The sequence below is a fragment of the Girardinichthys multiradiatus genome, chromosome 14 (genome assembly GCF_021462225.1).
Source record: "Girardinichthys multiradiatus isolate DD_20200921_A chromosome 14, DD_fGirMul_XY1, whole genome shotgun sequence".
In the NCBI taxonomy this organism is placed as follows: Eukaryota; Metazoa; Chordata; class Actinopteri; order Cyprinodontiformes; family Goodeidae; genus Girardinichthys; species Girardinichthys multiradiatus.
The window spans coordinates 6,896,105-6,915,488 of NC_061807.1; the positions used below are offsets into that span (position 1 = coordinate 6,896,105).

General features: G+C 44.5%; 2 protein-coding genes across 4 annotated transcripts in view; both read right to left on the bottom strand.

Annotated features, from left to right (window-relative positions):
* LOC124880562 (platelet glycoprotein Ib alpha chain-like) lies at positions 1-6,084 on the bottom strand. The gene is made up of 6 exons (XM_047385803.1): positions 5,297-6,084; positions 4,732-4,827; positions 4,464-4,655; positions 3,247-3,342; positions 2,973-3,152; positions 1-1,709 (listed from the first exon to the last, which is right to left on the bottom strand). Exons 1-6 carry the CDS (start codon positions 5,453-5,455, stop codon positions 372-374), a joined length of 2,061 nt encoding a protein of 686 aa, XP_047241759.1. The 5' UTR covers positions 5,456-6,084; the 3' UTR covers positions 1-371.
* Positions 6,085-11,281: 5,197 nt separating this feature from the next.
* kif1c (kinesin family member 1C) overlaps positions 11,282-19,384 on the bottom strand; it is a 40,918-nt gene continuing 32,815 nt past the window's right edge. For all 3 annotated transcript variants that reach the window (XM_047385782.1, XM_047385783.1, XM_047385781.1), the window contains 11 exons: positions 18,420-18,499; positions 18,136-18,230; positions 17,003-17,086; positions 16,730-16,910; positions 16,508-16,580; positions 16,330-16,428; positions 15,934-16,095; positions 15,549-15,821; positions 15,379-15,468; positions 15,068-15,293; positions 11,282-13,717 (listed from right to left, as the gene is read on the bottom strand). In XM_047385782.1, the coding sequence (XP_047241738.1) occupies positions 12,927-13,717; positions 15,068-15,293; positions 15,379-15,468; positions 15,549-15,821; positions 15,934-16,095; positions 16,330-16,428; positions 16,508-16,580; positions 16,730-16,910; positions 17,003-17,086; positions 18,136-18,230; positions 18,420-18,499 (2,154 nt within the window). In that variant the 3' untranslated portion in view covers positions 11,282-12,926. The remainder of the gene's footprint in view (positions 13,718-15,067; positions 15,294-15,378; positions 15,469-15,548; positions 15,822-15,933; positions 16,096-16,329; positions 16,429-16,507; positions 16,581-16,729; positions 16,911-17,002; positions 17,087-18,135; positions 18,231-18,419; positions 18,500-19,384) is intronic.

The following is a 19,384-nucleotide window of genomic DNA, read 5'->3' on the forward strand; positions in this document are numbered from 1 at the left end:
TTATTTTGTTTAGTTTTTATTATTGTTTTTCTTGAAATGAAGAATATTACATAAATAAGTTACAGATGAAAGGAAGGGGGTCGGGTCAGATAAGTTCATACTTCTGTCTACTGGTCATGTAAATATGTATCATGGTGTTAGAAGGATGTTAAAAGGTTTGTGCATTTCAATAAGGAGTTAAATTATGGAAGAATCTAACAGGAGAATAAAAACAGTAAAACATAAACCAGTTCAAAGAATAAATATGTATCATGGTGTGTAAATGTGAACATGGCTGAAATAAAGTAATGAATTATTACTCCTGGTGTCCTTTAAAATAATCAGAAACAACAAACCAAACAGCCGAGTAAAACGCCTCCATCTTTGCAGCATCACTCTGCTGCTGCCTCCTCCTCAGAAGGTGCACTGAGCCCCCACGGCATGCTGGGTACATTTTCAGCTAGCCACCGCCCCCAGCTGCTCCTTGGACCCCCCTCTGCTCCTCTTTTCACCTCCCATCCTCCCACCACCCAGTCCAGCTCCTCCACCCCTCCCCCCGCCTCCTCCCTCTCCTCACGTAGAATCACGCTGTAGCGTTTTTTAGTGACTCCACCTGCACCACCTGTCGGCTCCTCATGCCTCCTGATTTCTCTCTTCCTGCCTCCATCCTCTGCAGAGACCCGACACTCCTCTACAACCTCCCTCCACCCCTCGATCTCTTCCTCTCTGCTAAACAGTCGGTACATGGTCTTCCTGTGAACTCCTCCGTCCTCCGGCCCTCTTCTGTCTCCTGTTTCTTCTCCTCCTGTCAGCTTCAGAGTAATAATCTGTCCTTTGTTTCTCTCCTCCCCCTCCACCATGTCTCCTCCCTCTCTGTTGACAAACAGCAAAGAGCGATACAGCGCCACCACCCCTCCATCTCCTGCCACTGCGTTCTCTTCCCTCTTATTCTTCAGCAACAGAGCTACACCTTCCCCGCCTTTCTTCCTCCTTGCTACTGTGAGACTCAGCGGCTTGTAGACCTTCTTGTACCAGATGATCAGCCTCACCACGGTCACCAGGACCAACGCTGCTGAAGACATGCAGAGCAGCAGACATCCTGCAAACAGCCAGACACAGAACACCGCTCCACCTCCTGCAGAAGTCACTTTAAAAAGCTGCCTGATGCCGACAGACTGGTTTGAAACCAGTGCAGTCCCCGTTGTGCTCGTTGTCCCAGTTGTTGCAGCTGCTGGGATCATCTGGAGCGTCACTGATGTTCCGGTTGAAGGAACGTTTGTAGTTGTTGTGAACGGTGTTGTTGAAGGTCTGGAAGTCATAGGAATCGGATGTGTGGTCTGAACAAACAACCCAACAAATGATCTTTCTGTTTTTATCTCAGACCTGGAACGATACGACCATTCCAGAAGACTGGTGAAGGTTTGGTACCAGGACCGTGTCACCACTCTGAACTGGGCTGGCAGCTCTGGAAATGCAGAGGTCATGTGTTCAGTGGTTGTGGGTTCAGGAGTAGAAGGAGCGGTTGGAGCAACAGAACTTGTATGTAGCGTAGGTTCTGGAGTTGAAAGGTCGACTGAAGGTACTGAAGTCATCTCGTCTAGAAAAACTTTGGTCATTGGCTGGTAGACGTCTCCAGGTGGTTCTGGTTCTGCTGCTGAAGGTGAGCATAGATCAGACTCTTCTAAGGTTATCACAGGTTTCCCCTGGTGCCGCTGTGGAGAGTCACAGACCTGGAAGCAGACAAACATGACAATGAAGCAGCTGTTCATTTACAGATGTGTCAATAAGAACCACCAAACAACCTGACCAGACGTCTGAGTTACGTATGTCTACGTTCTCTGAGAGAACTGTCTGGAAAATCCAACATGGCTGCCACCATTAGCTGTGGGGCCTGAAATATACAGTTCTTATCATCAGGAATAAAGACTCTGACAGCTAACAGCAACAAACTAATTATGAAATGAAATATGAAAGTTTGGAGGCAGAGACTCGGATCTCTACAGGTTTCTCTATCGTTTTACATCCACTCAGGTTATTTTCAGCCGGCCCAGCCCTCCATTAGAGCGGTGCAAAGGGCGACCCGGTGTTTGTGAGACTAAATCCTCATCATGGATTCATTTATCAAGTTATTGTTAGATCCACCCTAATGTGTAGTTTCATATAATTTAATGTATCTTGTTTGGTTCCACTGTTAATACAGACACAAGGATGTAAAACAGCTTCTTCTTTCTTTCTTAGAAGGCTTTAATTTCACTAATTATATATCTATATATTATATTTAGTAATATATCATGGAGCTTTCTGGTAAAGGAATATTTCAGCACGACTCTTTGCTCTGAGTGGTAAGGTCAACGTCTGCAAACCTGGAAATAGGAGATCCTAAATAAATCATCTAGTCTATCGTGGGACAGATTTGGGTTTAAAAAAAACGAATTTCATCATAAAATAAATATAACAGAAAAAAATCAGTAAATCTTCAGTTCTGTCTCTGAATTCTAGTTTTTTAGAAATGTGTCATTTAGTGTTTTTCTCCTGATCCTTGGAGGGACAGAAGTTCAAACAAGTCAATCATCTAGTTGAGTTATTTTCAGGGTTCCTTCATCTTCTCAGCAGGACTGAGACACAGTCTGTGGGTTTCACCAGTAAAACAAACTGGTGATGGCGCCATGAGCAGGTCTCCCTGGAGGAATAGATGCTGGATCTCAGTAGGAGCATCCTGGCTAAATAAAGGCTCTATTTATGATTCTGAATGATGATCTCTACCATCTAACATTCCTGCACCAGCTGCGCTTGTCTCGTGTTCAGACCTGCCTCCTGCCGTTTATTTAGTTGTTGTTTGTTGGAGCTCTGGCCAACTGGCCACCAGGAAGCCAACATGCAGTAAATTTCATCACAAAAAGGACCCAAAGTCTACAATAGAAGCAACGTCATCCAGAGCTCTCTCTTCTAGCTCTCAACAGATTCAAGAAAAGCTGGAGAAACATCTACATTACCACACTGTCTACATCGCTGCTGATGATCAGGCCATCTCTGACGTAGACGTTGGCTTCATAGTCCTCCAGATATCTGCGTAAGTAACCAAGGGAACAGGAGCAGGTCCAGGGGTTTTCTGAGAGGTAGAGGTATGGCACCTCCTCCTTCTGGCTGAACCAACCATCTGGCATCACCTTGATCTGAGAAGGAAGGGAGAAAGGTCCTACAGAGTGAGATGTGCCCACCACTGCCCCCTACAGTCAGAATCATCAGCAGCAGCCTTTAACGTCTCACCTGGTTTGTCTCCAAGTAGAGAGTTTCTATGGCTGGCAGAGGGTGAAGCATGAGACCAGGAAGTATGGAGATATGGTTGCTGGTCAGGTCTAGAATCTACAAGATGGAGACAGGTTTTAGTTTTCCATCATCTCAACGAGGTTCATCATGTTCAAGTCTCCAGTTATTGTCTTTGAGCTTCCCACCACCACATCATCCTTCACACATCTCTTCACACTTTCTCTCTCTGTCCTTCTTGAATCCATCAACCAGCTTCTGACATGATTCCTGCTGGATATTTGATCATTCCTCTGATATGAATTGATGCAGATCATTGAACTTGGTTTCTTCAGACTGACCAGGCTTTTAGGTATAGTCCATGAATTCATAGAGTCCAGGTCAAAACTTAGAAGCTTAATATCAGCCCACTCTACCCAGTCCAAAACCAGTTTGGATGAGCTTGGGATCATTTTCCTGTTGGAACAACCAACTGTGTCCCAGTTTCAACCATCCAGCTGTTTACTGGAGGTGAAGATGAAGAGTTTGGTGGTCCTCCTCCTCCTCCACCTTCATTAAACCACCCACTGTGTTTAATGCACCAGTACTACTGGTAGCAGAACAAACCCACAGCATGGTACCATCTCCACCATGCTGGACAGTTAAGTTCTCAGGTCTGAAGCTCCTCCAGAAAGGTTCTCAGTGTCGGCACCTTCCCAGTCCATGTTCATGTTAAACTGGGTTCACTGGTGTTCCAGTAGATTCCAGTTCATTTTAGGCTGGAGTTGATCTGAATCTACGAACTGATTTCCTGTTAACTGAGGGAGACCGTTTGGACTCAGTGTTGTTCCAGCAGGACAATGAACCCAAACATGGATCCAAACTAGATTCTGTCTTCATATCTATCTACTGTCTCTCTAATTTACTGGTTTATGTTCCTACTTGACTCCCTGTTCATGCAGGTTTTCACTGGCAGCCCTTAGAGCTGCTGTTTCATTGGTTCTAAAGTCAACAACAGGAAAAGTTCTGACGTTTTGAAGCTTTCTTGGTGGATCCAACCTTGTCCAGGTTACCTCCACAACTTCTGCCTGTATTTGGTTTTGGTTTCACCTGCAGAGATACAGATCTGACTGTGCTTTAAAGAGTTGGACCATATCAGCTGTTTTTAATGATCTCAGCTCAGTTCCTCTCCTGTTTGTGTGTTTCTGGACCGGATCATGGCGCCATGCTGGCATGCTGACCTCCAGCTTGCTGAGCCCAGAGAAGGTCTGGTCAGTCAGAGATGTGATGGAGTTGTTCTCCAGGTAAAGTTCAGTCAGAGCAGGACATGCTGTGAAGGAGCCGTCATGGAGGAACGTCAGGCGGTTCGATCCCAGCCGGAGGACACTGAGACCAGGCAGGATACGACCAGAACCGGGGCTCACCTCTGGAACCTGGAGAACCAGACATGAATCACTTAAAACGTCTCTCGGGTATAATATTTAACTATATTCATCCAGAACCAGACACCTTGTTGGCCGTAAGGTCAATCTCATAGATTTCTGTAAAGATCTGGAAGGAGGTCCAGGACAGAGTGGAGAACAGGTTGTATGGAAACAACAGAACCTGAAAGAAAAAATAATTATAAAATATTAACATCATGAGCTTTGGTTGTTTTCTGCAGCACAGTCTTGTTATCGTCCCCAAACAGAACATCTGCCATCACCTCCCAACGCTGAAACACTCCTTCCTGTTGGTTTCATGATGGTTTAACTTTGGACAGCATGGAGATCTCCTCAGGAAGGTTAGTTTGAGGTCTTTTTACAGATAAAACTCTGCAGCTCAGATCAAACGTTTTACTCACAGAAACGTTCAAACTTTAAAAGCTTTAAAACAAACTATATTCTAAAAATAACTTCATTTCATTAAAGGTTGCAGCTCCTCCATAGATATTAGAACATAAATCAACGTTATGCCAACAACATGGTTTATAGAGGCCCAGTTCTAGCTCACTAACATCTCTGTCTGACATGTTTTTTAAGATGTTTCCTTCTCCAGATGTCCAGATCTTAATGCCAGAACTGGGTCATGGTACCTGCGTCTTGTGTTCCAGTCCTGCTGGGATGTCTGTGAACCCGGCTCCAGTGCAGTTCTCCCTGGACCGGTGGTCCTTATCCCTGTCGCCACGGCAGCCAGGCACCGAGGAGGCCACGGCTTCACGGATCAGGAGGAAGAGCAGGAGGAAGAGCTGCATGTTGGATGAGATCCTCAGGGAGAGCAGGTCTCTGTGAGTCTGAGGAGAACTGGAGGAACTGAAGGAGGAGAACCTCAGCAGAGTCTCTGTCTTATTTCTGAGCAGCAGTTTGAGCGACAGCTGCTGCTACAGCAGGAAGTCAGATAAGTCTCCCCGTCTTCAGCTGAGTTTATATAGATTTACTTTCTGTCCTGAGAAGCTTCATCAGCGTGTTGTTGGTCTCAGTTATCTGGAGAACCAAACTTCCTGCTGTTCTCACCACAGAACCCATAACTGGAGGTCCAGGAGCAGCAAACAGGAGAAGCTGACGACTCCTGGACACGTTTCTCTAAAGAGGAAAGAAGCAACTTTTCTTGGTCCCATCTGAGCTGAGATGATGTTGCTCACCAGCTGCTCCTCTCCAAGAAACTCTTATAATTAACAAATGTGTTCCAACAAGGCTTGTTTGTCAGATTAAAAGAAACTTTAAAAAGATCCTTTCTGCAGGTATTAAACATACTTTTAATTCATCCCACATTTCTGTATGAAAATGTTTTTTATTGCTCTGATGTAATATTCTGAGCTTAAATCTGAATGTTTTTAGTAACTGTAGGCAGAAAATCATATTAAATAGAAATAAAGGCTTGAAAACATCAGTCTGTGTGAAATTAGTCTATTTATTAGGTTTCATTTTGTGATGGAGTTACTCAAATAAACTTTTTAACAATGTTCTAATTTATTGAATATAATTTATTCAGATATTCTATCTCATATGTTCCCAGATATTAAAGTCTTTGTCTTATTCATCTTTTTGAGGTGTTTTGTTGCTCAAAACTTAATTCAACTTTGACTCTGACTTCCTTTACTGGTAAATAACTTGTCCTATCAGTCAGTCGGTCAGGTTGAAATCATTAGACTCACTGGTACCACTGGTACCACTGGTGCTGTTCTAGAAGAAGAGCCCAGTTTATGGAGCTCAATAATATACGACCTGGGGCGTTTTCTTACCTGTCCACAGGTGTTGCTTTCATGTAGAATATCTAAGGTCTGTCAGTGAGAACTCAGAGTACTTTCTGGGGTAAGTATGTACATACTTTGAGTTTTTGGTTTCAGAAAGCCAGGTAGCAGTTATCCTGAGTCAAGTTACCCTGCAGCTCACTCCATCAACCAACCCTGCTCAGTATCAGGGTTTTACTGAACTAACCCAGGGTTTGGTCTACTTTCTACCTGAGATCTGGAACAGGGAAAGTGTTAGAAATGGAGAGATGTTTCAGCAGAGGCTGATCAGACCATGATTAGATGCTTTATCATGGATGAATATGTTTCACCACAGTCAATAATTTATCTCAGTAACATAACTGCAGATTTGTGTAGAACATAGGAAATCCTTCAAAGGCAGCTGTTGGTGGTGGTCAGGAATGTTATGGCAGCACTTCGCTCCATGATGTCAGTCTAAAACATTTATTAAAGTTAGTTTGTCCTCCATAGCAGACTGGTCTGTTGCTGCCTCTCACGCAGGATACCGGGCTTCCACCCCCAACAGACATCATAGTTTGGTTATTTTTCTGTTATTATCAGACACAAATAGTTTAGGGTTAGTTACATTTTATTTGAAAACGGAGCTTTTAGACAGGAGCCTCCTTCCCCACCATCAAACTGCAGATCTTTGTGACTTAGACATTTCTTTTTTGTTTTTAACCGTGTCCGGTCCGGCAGAGTAAAGCTCAGAACTGTTGTCTGAGTGCCAAGAAAAAGCCCAACAGATTTACTTTCACAAGTGGAGCGTTACGGCTAACGCTTTAAAGCTCTGCTTGATATTTATAAAAGAAACTTTATTAGAAACTGCTTTGGGATTATTTCAGTTGTTACGAACATGGAGACTGAAATGGAAAGAAAAATAAGAAGCATGAAAGAGAGAGAGGGTGGCAGAAAGGAAAAGAGGAGAGGAGAAAAGAATGAAGGAAAGAAAGAAGGATGAAGAGAATACAAGATAACACCTGCTTGCTTCTACACCTGCAGAAACGTTCATATTACCAGCTTTCTTACCGACGTGCACGGTCCTTATGAATGCAAGATGTATTTAGTGGTAAATGTGGCTCAATATAGAACATTTGTGTTTCTGTTAACACCTGAATCTAAACACCTTGGACATTTCTACGTCACAATCTGAAAACTGTTGCCCCCTGTTGTTCAGTTTAGTGGTGATCTCTAGTCATGGACCCACAAGACTAATAAAAGAAGAATATCAGAACCGCAGGTATCAGTGAAATCAGTCATTTTGAAACTCAAGCATCATCTATTCATATATTTCTGGGTTTCCAGGCTGCATACATGACAGTTACATTCACTGCTGCTTCACTAAATAAAGGAGATTATATTTGATTTGTTTTATATTATATTGCACAGTTTGATGCTGCATCTCTAATTTAATGAATCAGAGTCACCTTGTTGATGACCACCCAGTATGTTCAACAATAAATGTCATTATCCTGGGTTTATATATGGCCCTGGTCTCAACCTGGCCAGCAGCAGAGATGCAGCATCTTATAATAATGTCTGATTTAACAATCACCAGCTAGATGGTCCTTTCATTTTATTCAGTGTTCTTTATTCCCTGCAGGTGAAATCCAGCAGTTATTGATATTTATTTAAACTAATAAAATCTTCCACCTCTGTGGGGATCTCACCCACTTTTAACTGATGCTCCAGCAGCTGGATTCAGTGTTTTCTGTAGCTACATTTTTAGGACTTCCTTTCTGATTAAACATATTTCTATGTTTTCTTGAAAGTACACCTCGTACAGCTGTTTCACAGGGAGCTTTAGGGACAGAAAATATCTCAGCTTCACTTGCATGTCTGCTGTTTATCATATTAAGTCATGAGCTAACCTTTAACTTCTTACACATAATGGCACATGTTGAATATTATGGAAGCAGATTGTTACCATATTTCAAATGAAAAATTATTTTCAGAAATACTTTTTCATTTTAAGAATGTGGCTGCATTATTTGACTCATAAATGAAATTAGTAATCAATCATCCTATTTGCATTTGCATTTTCTTCTTCATGACTTCACATTTTATTCCATAATCAAAAAGAAAACAAAGCAGACATTGCTTTTTCGTTTTCGTGGTCTGCCCTCAAAGTACTGCCCAGAACTCGAAAACAAAAAAGCATTCTGAGCTGCGGGCGCAGCAGAGTGACGTCAGCAGCCACTCTTCCTCAGCTCCCTGCTGACCGAGCTACCCATCTTGTTCGGTAGGGGGCGCTGTGCACATCTGCATTGCATTACATTGCAAACGTGCCGAGAAATTGATTGAATTGCAGCAGGACCGAGCTCAATTTGTGGCAGTGGCAGGAAGAACTGGTAGTTCTGGTGGCAGGAAGAACTGGTAGTTCTGGTGGCAGGAAGAACTGGTAGTTCTGGTGGCAGGAAGAACTGGTAGTTCTGGTGGCAGGAAGAACTGGTAGTTCTGGTGGCAGGAAGAACTGGTAGTTCTGGTGGCAGGAAGAACTGGTAGTTCTGGTGGCAGGCAGGAAGAACTGGTAGTTCTGGTGGCAGGAAGAACTGGTAGTTCTGGTGGCAGGAAGAACTGGTAGTTCTGGTGGCAGGAAGAACTGGTAGTTCTGGTGGCAGGAAGAACTGGTAGTTCTGGTGGCAGGCTGTGGCGGAACTGCCACAGTCTGCCGCAGGGTGGCAGGGATTCTGCGAGGATGCCAGAAGGTGCCAGACCGGCTGTAAAAGTTTGCCAATGCGGTTGCCGCTGTTTTTGTGGAAGCTGATGCTGATTATCGGCAAACAGGTTGTCATTATTGTTATAGCCTGTTACCTTTAAATAATGATTTCATTATTGATTATTATTTAATAAACAGCTTTAGATCCATAACATAAGGTGATTGTATTTACTTGACATGGAAAATAAATAGCACTATGTGTTTGTGTGACGTGTTGAAAGGATGACGAAGATTTATTGCACGAACAGCCGGTTTTTTATAGAGCATGAGCGGCTATTCTGAATCGTCACTCACAGAAAAATATAAATAAATGCTTAAAAACACGCTGGATGTCCCAGGCCATGAGGATGCCACCAGAACTACCAGTTCTTCCTGCCACCAGAACTACCAGTTCTTCCTGCCACCAGAACTACCAGTTCTTCCTTCCACCAGAACTACCAGTTCTTCCTGCCACCAGAACTACCAGTTCTTCCTTCCACCAGAACTACCAGTTCTTCCTGCCACTGCCACAAATTGAGCTCCTGCTGCAATTCAATCAATTTCTCGGCACGTTTGCAATGTATTACATTGCAAACGTGCACAGCGCCCCCTACCGAACAAGATGGGTAGCTCGGTCAGCAGGGAGCTGAGGAAGAACGGCTGCTGACGTCACTCTGCTGCGCCCGCAGCTCGGAATGCTTTTTCGTTTTCGAGTTCTGGGCAGGACTTTGAGGGCAGATCACGAAAACGAAAAAGCAATGTCTGCTTTGTTTTCTTTTTGATTATGGAATAAAATGTGCAGTCATGAAGAAGAAAATGCAAATGCAAATAGGATGATTGATTACTAATTTTATTTATGGGTCAAATAACGCAGCCACATTCTTAAAATGAAAAAGCATTTCTGAAAATGCTTTTTCATTTGAAATATGGTAACAATCTGCTTCCATAGAATATATCCAGTAAATGCTGTGTAATTCAGCTGGTAAAGGTTAAACAGAACATTAGCTTCTAACTGGACCCGACCTGATTTAACTGGGTTTTTATATTTCATATTGATTTGCTGCCACGTCCTTCCTGTGCCTGCTGGTTTGCACCTAGACACACTTTATAATTTTCTGGACGTTGAATAAGTGTAGTGTTGATGATTCAACTTTAATTCTCCATCAAATAACACTCACGCATTGACCTGGTCTCTGCCTCGCCGACTCTCGCTACTTTGCAGCAGCAACATTATTTCTTTTCTGCTTAAATATGTGCTGATGTTCTCCATATGCCATATCAATATTTCTAATTGCATCTGTGAGAAATATGTACTTCCTTATTTCCTCCCGTTGCCATGGTGAATCGTGTTATCTGCTTTCCATTGATCAGGACTTCTTATTTACTCGTGCTGAACTCAAGGTTAATTTGACTCAGAGTTGAGTAACCTAACTGTTCCTCATGTTCTGAAACCGACAACCCTGAGTATCACAGAGCTGAGTAGGTCTACTCAGGGTATGTGCTTTCTACTCAGAGTTCGTTATCCCTGCTTCCTGAAACAGACCTTTTATGAAGAATTATATTAAAACAATCTTTCTCAGAGTTACTGAGTGAATAACTATGAAAGACTGACAGAAAACAAATCATTTCTGCCACTTTGACTTTAAATAAAGTGTTTATTTGTAACAGTATGGTGTCGGTACTTTAATAAAGCCCCTGTGCAGCATTGGTTGTTTTGTCTGTATGGCTGTTTACAGAGGATTGATCCCTTTCAGCCACCATACCACTGAAAGAACCACACACAGTGAAACAGGAGGCGGTTTGCTTTGATTCTTGACAGTTTATTGCCATCGTGTTGTCTGCAGGTAGATCCTGAGATTGGTTCCTGAAACAACAACCCAAGAAAGACAGAAAAAACCCGAGGAGCTCTGAGCCAAAACGATATAGTTTATATCATGTTTAAATCCTGGATGACATCCACCCTCTTCTGTGACATCATAGACTCAGAGGATGTGATTGGTGCAAAGGTATGGGGTGAGTGGGCGGGGCAGTCCGTGAGGAGAATTCAAGAATGTTCCGGAATCAGGGTCCCCTCATCATTCCCAAACAGCAAATAACAATCAGCTTTATAAAGAAATAAAAACAAATTTAAAATAAAAAGAGTTCATCTTGAAACTCTCACACCTCCATCACATCCACACAGAGAGGAAGATACAAGACAGCGACCAAGCTCCTTTAGCAGCATCCAGAAGAACCAAATATTAATGATGACACTTATAGCTTCATAATAATTATAACCATGATACATGATGACATCATTAACCATTGGCCGAGGATGTGGGAGGGGCTAAAATATGCAGCACAAAAAGCGAATGACTACACGAAGTAAAACAGCCAATCAGAGGCTCAAACTGGAAATAATCAGAAACTGTTAGAAAGGCCGAAGGAGAAAACTACATTTCCCATCAGGCCTGGCGCTACAAGTGGGTTTCAGGATTGTCCTGTGATTGGTGGATTTAAGGCAGAAACTAGATGCTCTATGGAGCTACCAGAACAAAACACTGTTTTGTTTGTGTCATCATCAATCCCCTTCCTGCAGGAGGGAGCGCTCCTATTGGTTAGTTTAACCATTTCCTTAAAATGAATACATCCCTAAAGTCTCCAAACAGTTTGGCATTCCTGTCATCTTCTCCCAGAATGCTTTGCTCTGAGTGGACCTGATCCTTACAGTAGGATTTAAACTCCACGAAACATCAACTATTACTCCGTAACACACATTTATCACACATCCACCGCCTTCTGTATATGTATCACTACATCTCCCAGAATTCCCTCCAACAAACCCTACATTACCTGGATTCTTCCATTGTTTTCCTCTCCCATTATGTAAGACAATTTACTCTCATTTTCCCATGATTGCCTGTAACTTTGAAGGCACTGTCAGCACATATAATGATATTTTTTAAATTCATCTCCGTTGAAACATAAAGAAGAACAGATAAACTTCAGATATACACACAGCTCTTTACCATGCTCACCTGTCAGGTAAAAACATCCTACACGCCTCCTCCTAAAATATGCCATACCCTCTGGGGCCTGCAGGAGTCGCCACAGAGCGTATTCTTTGGTTTGCAGCTGTTGAGTATGCAGCATTCAGGTGAAATAGGAAATATCAGCCTCATGTCTTCAGAGAAACTGGCTGAAAGGTTCAAACGGTGCTTCAGTAATGAAAAACGACGACTGCGTTTGAATTTATTTAAAATGAATGCAAATCTAGCAGCTATTCTTCAACGCAATGATCAGGTTGTGAGCTTGCATATTAGAAAAATCTGAATATTAAAAATGTGCCTTAATTACATGACATGAATAAGCTCTCATTAGAGAGGTTTAGCTCTAACATTAGGAAGCGCTGTTCAGGCTGAACTTGCAGTAGACCCATAAACTCACCACCCTGCCTGTGAACTGAACTACGTGCTCCATCTTTATGAACCATCTTCACCTGCAGACTTTAAGGCTCCAGGTTACAAACAGCTGATCAGGATCAGAACATCAGCAGATCTCAGATGAATCAAAGTAAATAAGTGAATATGAAACGACAGACGACGAACAACTGAGAATAAAATAAAAACCTAAACTGTGCGACCATTAAAACTCAAACACACACAGCAGGACAGACGACTGTGGATGTGCGTGACCTTACTTTCCATTTAGTTCTGCTGAAAAAGTGCTGAAAACACACACTCACACGGTCTGTTCTTTACAGCATGAGGATCCCGCAGCCAATCAGAGGCCTCTGTGTCACATGACATTATTCTCCGTGTTGTTCTTCAGGTCCGGGGCGCTGAACTGCCGTCTCATTCTGGGCGGGGTGGTGAAGCCCCACCCAGCAGGTGGAGGCCCCACCCCAATAAGCATGTCGGGGGGGAGAGGCAGGGGTCCGGAGCGAGGCAGGCTGTGGTAGTTGGGGTGAGGCTGGAATGGTGCATTGTGGATGTTGTAGTATGGGTGGGGGTGGAACTGATGGTGCTGGTGCTGATTATAGTAGAAGCTCCCTCCTCCTCCTCCTCTCACTCCCCTCTCCCCGCCTCCACTAGGGGACTCCCCCCTCCTCTGTCTCAGTCGCCCCTGGTGACCGCTGTTACCCCCACCGTACTGCTGGTCACTGTTGTGGGTGGAGCTGTCCAGGGAGTTGCGGCGTTGACGCCGCTGGAAGTTTTGGTTGTTACCCTGCTGGTTGAGGTGGAAGCCACCCTGGTTGCCTTGGTTACGTTGTTGCCAAGCACGATGAGGGCTGGGTGTGCGCATGCGTGGGGGTGTAGCAGGGAAGGGGAGGGGTAGGAGGGGCGGAGGCTGACCCTGAGGAGGAGGCGGAGGTGTGAGGGAACCTCCTCTGTTCTCCTGCTCCTCACCATCTTCTTCTCCTCCTCCCTCTCCTCCCAGACCCAGTGCCTGCAGGGCCTCGCTGGCTGGTCCCCATGACAACCGGTGGGCGGGGTTACTTTTGAAGGGGAACTTCAGTTTGCATTCCTGGGGAGGGATGAAGCGGCCGGTCCCAGGAAGATGAACGGGAACGATGGGGGTGCTCGGACCTGCAGGGAAGGAGACGCACACTATGACCTTATTCTGCTCCTCACACATGTTGTAATCTTCATGTATGTAGAGTACGTTCCCCCCAGGTCAGGCATGGTTCTCATCATGTACAAAAACACATCCTTATCTCCACGGACGTCCACCGGACATGTCCGCGCAAAGCTCAATTTTCACAACCACGTACGCGGTGTCACGTAATAAACTGCTCAGCGGGAAAAAGTCTCCACATCGAACCGTTTAAAATGTGACACACTGGTCGCGCAGCATCACGGCCACTCTCTGCCTCGCACTGACAGCCGGTTTCCTCTTCTTCCTCCCTAATCTGGTTCGAAGACTTTAACACCACCTTTTCTTCTCGTTTTTCCAAATCAACAAGGAAAATTAGCTCTGCTTTCCCGTCTGGGGACGCCATGGCAGGAAGTGTGGGAAAGTATGTAGGAAATTGGTACGCTCAACTTTGAAGCCTCGAACGGCCGCAGACAGCGCGCTCACAGTACGCCAGACTATGTTCTGTCCTCAAGACATTTTCACATGTTGTCACATTAAAACCACAAACTGAAAGTCATTTATTTCACAAAAAAAAAGGTTTTTTGTCTCTTCCAGCTTTGAACATCACTAGACTCAAACTCCTTTGCAAAATACTTCAAAGACTGGATGGAAATTAAAAATGTCCTGCCACAGATTCATAGTTGAATTTAGGTCTAGACTTTGACTAAGCCATTCCAACACGTGCATCTGTTCAAGTCTAAACCATCCCATCATGTCTCTGTATGTTTAGGGTGGTTGTCCTGCTGGAAGGTGAACCTCCACCCTAGTCTCAGGTCTTCTGCAGCTTCTAACAGGTTTTACTCCAGGATTGTCCTGGATTTAGCTCCATCCATCTTCGCATTAACTCCTACCAGCTTCTAGATCCCCACAGCATGATGCTGCCACCACCATGTTTCACTGTGGGGGTGGTGTGTTTAGCATGATGTTCAGTGTTAGGTTTTCACATCATCAATGTAGTCCAAAAGGTTCTCTCCATGTCCAGAGGCTGGATTTCTGGGAGATGTTCCCAGCTTGGGATGTTGTAGAACCTAACCCTGCCTTAAGCTAAACCAGAACTTTCTCCCTGACCTGTCTGCTGTGTTCCTTGGTCTTCATGATGCTGTTTGTTCTGTAATGTTCTCTACCTCTGACGCCCTTAAAGAAGTTGTATGCTGACATTAAATTGGACTCGTCAATAACGTTGAATATCATGCATCATCTTCCTGTTACATAAAAACATGATAAACCACCAAACTGTACAGAAGTATGAGGGGTATGAATACTTTTTTCAAGAACTGTACCGTACCCCCTCCCTCACAAACCTTGGCTCTGGTTCTGTCCTCTCAGTTTCTTGGTGATGTTCTGCTTCTGGAGGTTCTGGATTCGCTGCTGTTCCTGCTTCAGCCAGCGGAGGCGCCCTCTCCTGAAAGCTGGGTCCTCCTCCATAAGACGCTGAACTCTGACCTCCGGCAGGTCATTGCTGTCATCAAGACCACCTCCTCCCTCTCTCTGCAGAGACTCGCCTCCTTCCCCATTCATGTCGTCGTCCTGGAAACGAGTCGGACCAATGAGGATTCAGCTAGAACGCTGAGGATCTGCTGACAGAGAGGGACCTGAGAAGGTGGGAACCAACCTGAACCGGTATGATGCTCTCCATCTTGATCATTCTGTCTCTCAGAGCTTTGATCTCCTCATCCTTCATGTTGTTCTGGAGCTTCACCTCCTGCAGGAGTCACAGAAGGTTCTTCATTAGCTCCACTGCAGCAGGCAGCAGCTGCAGATGAAGCTGCAGTAAAAACCTACCTCCAGGATATCCGTCAGCTTATCGATGTGAGCCTTCAGGTCGTACACTTTTCCCTTCTGTCCTCCCTCGCTCGTTTCTCCTCCTCCCTCCTCAGTGGGAGGGCTCCTCTCTTCCCCAATGCCCACGGTGTCGCAGACGTCCTGGGCCACGGCCTTCCAGCTCTCCTTCTCGTTGGAGTCCTTCTTGGCGTACATGCGGCAGAGCTCCTTCATCTTGACGATGGACAGTGCCTCGATTTCCTGACGGGAGTGACGGAAGTCTCCCAGAGCCACCTGAGGGGGGCGTCACACACAGACACAGGCTGTGAAACGGGTTCAAGCTTTGCACATAATGAGAAGATGTGTTTGTTCCTGAGAAGAAGAGATCATGTGGTGTGTCTGAGACCTCGTAACAGATTTCCTTGACGGCCTGCATCCTCAGATCCTCCATGGTGACCCGTTTGGGGTCTTTGCTGATCCTCCTCCTCTGCGGGATCTGATAGACCCGGAGAGGTTCCCTCCTCTTCCCGCTGCTGGGGAGACCACAGCGCTTCACGATGGTCTGCACCTGGACACAAACACACAGTTAGTGGTCCCTAAGTGACCCGCCTGATTTTGAACATTTGTTCTGCACATCGATACAGCTGCAAACTCAGTAATCAGTCTCATCCTGCAGTCCTGCAGAGTTCTGATGATGGTAAAGACTTTCTGAACACGATGCAGTTGGAATGGGATGGGATCAAACCTGCTTTGTTAAAACGTTCCTCGGTTAAACTGACTGATCTGGATGGTGTTCTCCTACCTTGTTGGCTGGTAGCTTCTCTCTCAGGGAGGAGATCAGCCTCCAGCTCTCCTCACAGGAGCGTTTGTCAGAGTCGTCTCCGCTGTCGCTGTCTGCGTACTGAGCACAGAACCACAGAGTTGAGCTGCTGGAGCTGATTATCAGCTGTTTGTTAGGAGAAAAACTGAGATAAACCTACCAGTCTGTGCTGCTCCAGCAGCAGGTCAGCCTCCTCCTTCTCCTTACGGTACTGAGTCTCCACATCCTGTAATCTGCAGCACACCAGGCACTCAGAACAGATTTGTATCAGGATGCAGCTCAGATATCTTATTTAAAAACTGTTTTGCTCTCATAAACTGCAAGACAAGCAATGAAAATAAAATCTTCATTCCTTCTCCTTGCACCTCAGGTTTCCCCATACCTCTTCTCCATCTCCAGTTTGATGTCGATGCCTTGTTTCTCCAGCAGCTCCTTCTGAGCGTAGTTCCAGTCCTCCGGCTCCTCCTGCTGCTCGGCTGTGGCGCTGCGCTCCCTCTCCAGCCTCGCCTGCTCCGGATGGTTGAACCTGAACACGTGATTCTTCCCCATCACAATGCGGTTTCCTAGCAACGTACAGGTACACAGGAAGTGTGCAGAGGCAGGTGGAACATGTTGCCGTTTCATGAAACCGATGCTGATGCTCAGTAAATCTGACCTTGCTTCAGAATGACAGCCTCCGTGATCTGCTTCCCGTTCACGTACGTCTCAGCTCCCACTAACGGCTCCAGAATGACCTCCACTGCAGAGAGAAGAAGAGCTTTCACATCCAGTTCACCTTTGTTCATTAGAGAACATATCCAGGATTGATTGTTTCATCAGAACATGTTTCAGAACCTGCAGAACCATCCGTCTGAAGATCAATAATGAAGAAGCTTTTACAGAACGAGAAGAAACACGAGCTCCAACAATAATGATGTCTTTCTAACATGATCAAACCTCCTGTTAAGTAGCTCCAGTTACAGCCTGAAGAGAAACTAACTGTTTATCTGCAGCTGAAACATCTGATGAGGAAACTTCTCCACATCAGGAGCTTCTTTCTTATTTTCATTTATTTAAGAAAAAACCCAAACAGTTGCTTTCGTATGGATGCAGTTTGAAGCTGCTGCAGCAGAGAGAGGAAGCTGAGGATGACAGGGGTACAGGGACCCAGTAGGGAGGATGACGAGGGTCGGGTGATGGGGTACAGAGGTCACATGGTCATTATTATCTGTATTATCTGTTAGACGATACCTGACAGACCTCCAGGCAGCTTTGACAGAAAGAGAAGAAGAGAGAGTCACCCAGTGAAAACAGACACACAGAAGCTTTCCCACTGATTCAGACTGAAGCTCCTGCCCCAGGCTTCATATAAGAACCTCCATCCTGAAGCCAACAAGGTCACAGCCAGAGAAGGCTCAGAGGGGGGCCAGATGGGGCCCACTGATAATCTCACCAAAAAAAAACTAAAGGAAGAGTTTCAGGAGTTTTATTTGGCTGCTGTCACAGATAAGGAGCTAAGTTTAGAGAGAATGATGGATATTTAAAAAGCACGAGCTAGAAAGGATCAAAACAAATAAAGAACTTTATTTAAATGATACTTTGAAACAATGACTGACCTTTATGAAAGTCTATTAACATAAAACTATATGAAAAAGTTCAAGTTCCTGTGAGATTCATGAAATCTTTGAGAAAGTTCAACCAGCAGAGGGCGCTCCGACACAGAAAAGAGCTGTTAGTACTGATCCACACAGAGAACCTGTCCAATCAGGTTTGACCCTGAGACAAACAGAGAGACAGATGGAGTCTCACCTTCTCCCTGCTCGTTGGTCTCACTGACAAAAACACAGTGGATCTCTTTAATGAATTGACCTGAAAGTTTGATGTCCACGTCCTGCTGTCCAACCCTGAGACACACACAGTAAACAGTGAGCAACAATGATGCACTCGAACAAAACAGGCAGTTTAAAAGACGACCGATCAGGTGAATTACAGCTTAGAGCTTCTGACTGTTCATATTCAGTTCATCTGGAGACCTTTGACCTTTATCATTCAGACAGCAACAGGTAGAAAGACCGAGCTCTGACGTCTCTGACCTGGTGACTCCTTCCTTGATGTAGTAGAGGAGACACTCAGACATCAGAGGGTCTTCATTCAGGTTGACCAGGTGAGGCGTCTGAAACACATGAATATGACTTTATTTCATCATTTCTCTGTTTAATTTGCCCTGAAGTCATTTCATTATTAACGTCCCATGGACCCGTTTCATGTCCCAGACAGGAAGCAGCAGAGTCCGTTTACAGACCGCAGAGAAGTCTGACTGCTTGGGACTCACAGAACCGGTCCCCAGGTGGTTCTGTAAGCGACCCAGATTGGCCCAATGAGGTCAGTGCAGAAATCAAACAAGTCACTAATCTATAGGTGTTTCAATGCAGCAGCACAAGATATTAATCTGGAATAAATGAACATAAATGATTTCATGATATTCAGTAATGATCAAATCTTAACAGAGATTATTCTGGGATGAACAATGTTCAGGTTAAAAGACTGAAACAAGTTTCTGGGAGGTAGAACCGACTGTAATAGTTGATAAAACCAGACATTTTAGAAGAAAAACCCATGAAACTCGTTCTAGTCGTCTCTAAGTGTCCCACACAGGACTTGGTGTGGATGTATGAAGGAATATATGGAAAACCAACGCTAAGCTGGTAGGATTCATTATTCAACTGTTTTAGTCAAACTTAAAGTACAAAACTTCAAATACTTGACTGCAGAAATCTGTTCAGAGGTTGTTTAAAATGAAAGGAACAAAGTAAGAAGTTCTAGAAGTAAAAGGTTCAGACAACAATGAAAGGTCAGCAGAGGTCAACAGGTCAGGAGATATTAACACCATCCCATCATTCGTCTCTAATAAACATAGTTTTAGTAGAATAACTCTAGTTTTGTTAAATGATGTTCTTCTATTTATTTTTCATGAACTTGATTAAAATGTGTTTATTAATATTAAATGAATCTGTTATATTTCATGGATTTTATTTTTTTTATTAGCTCCATCCCACCA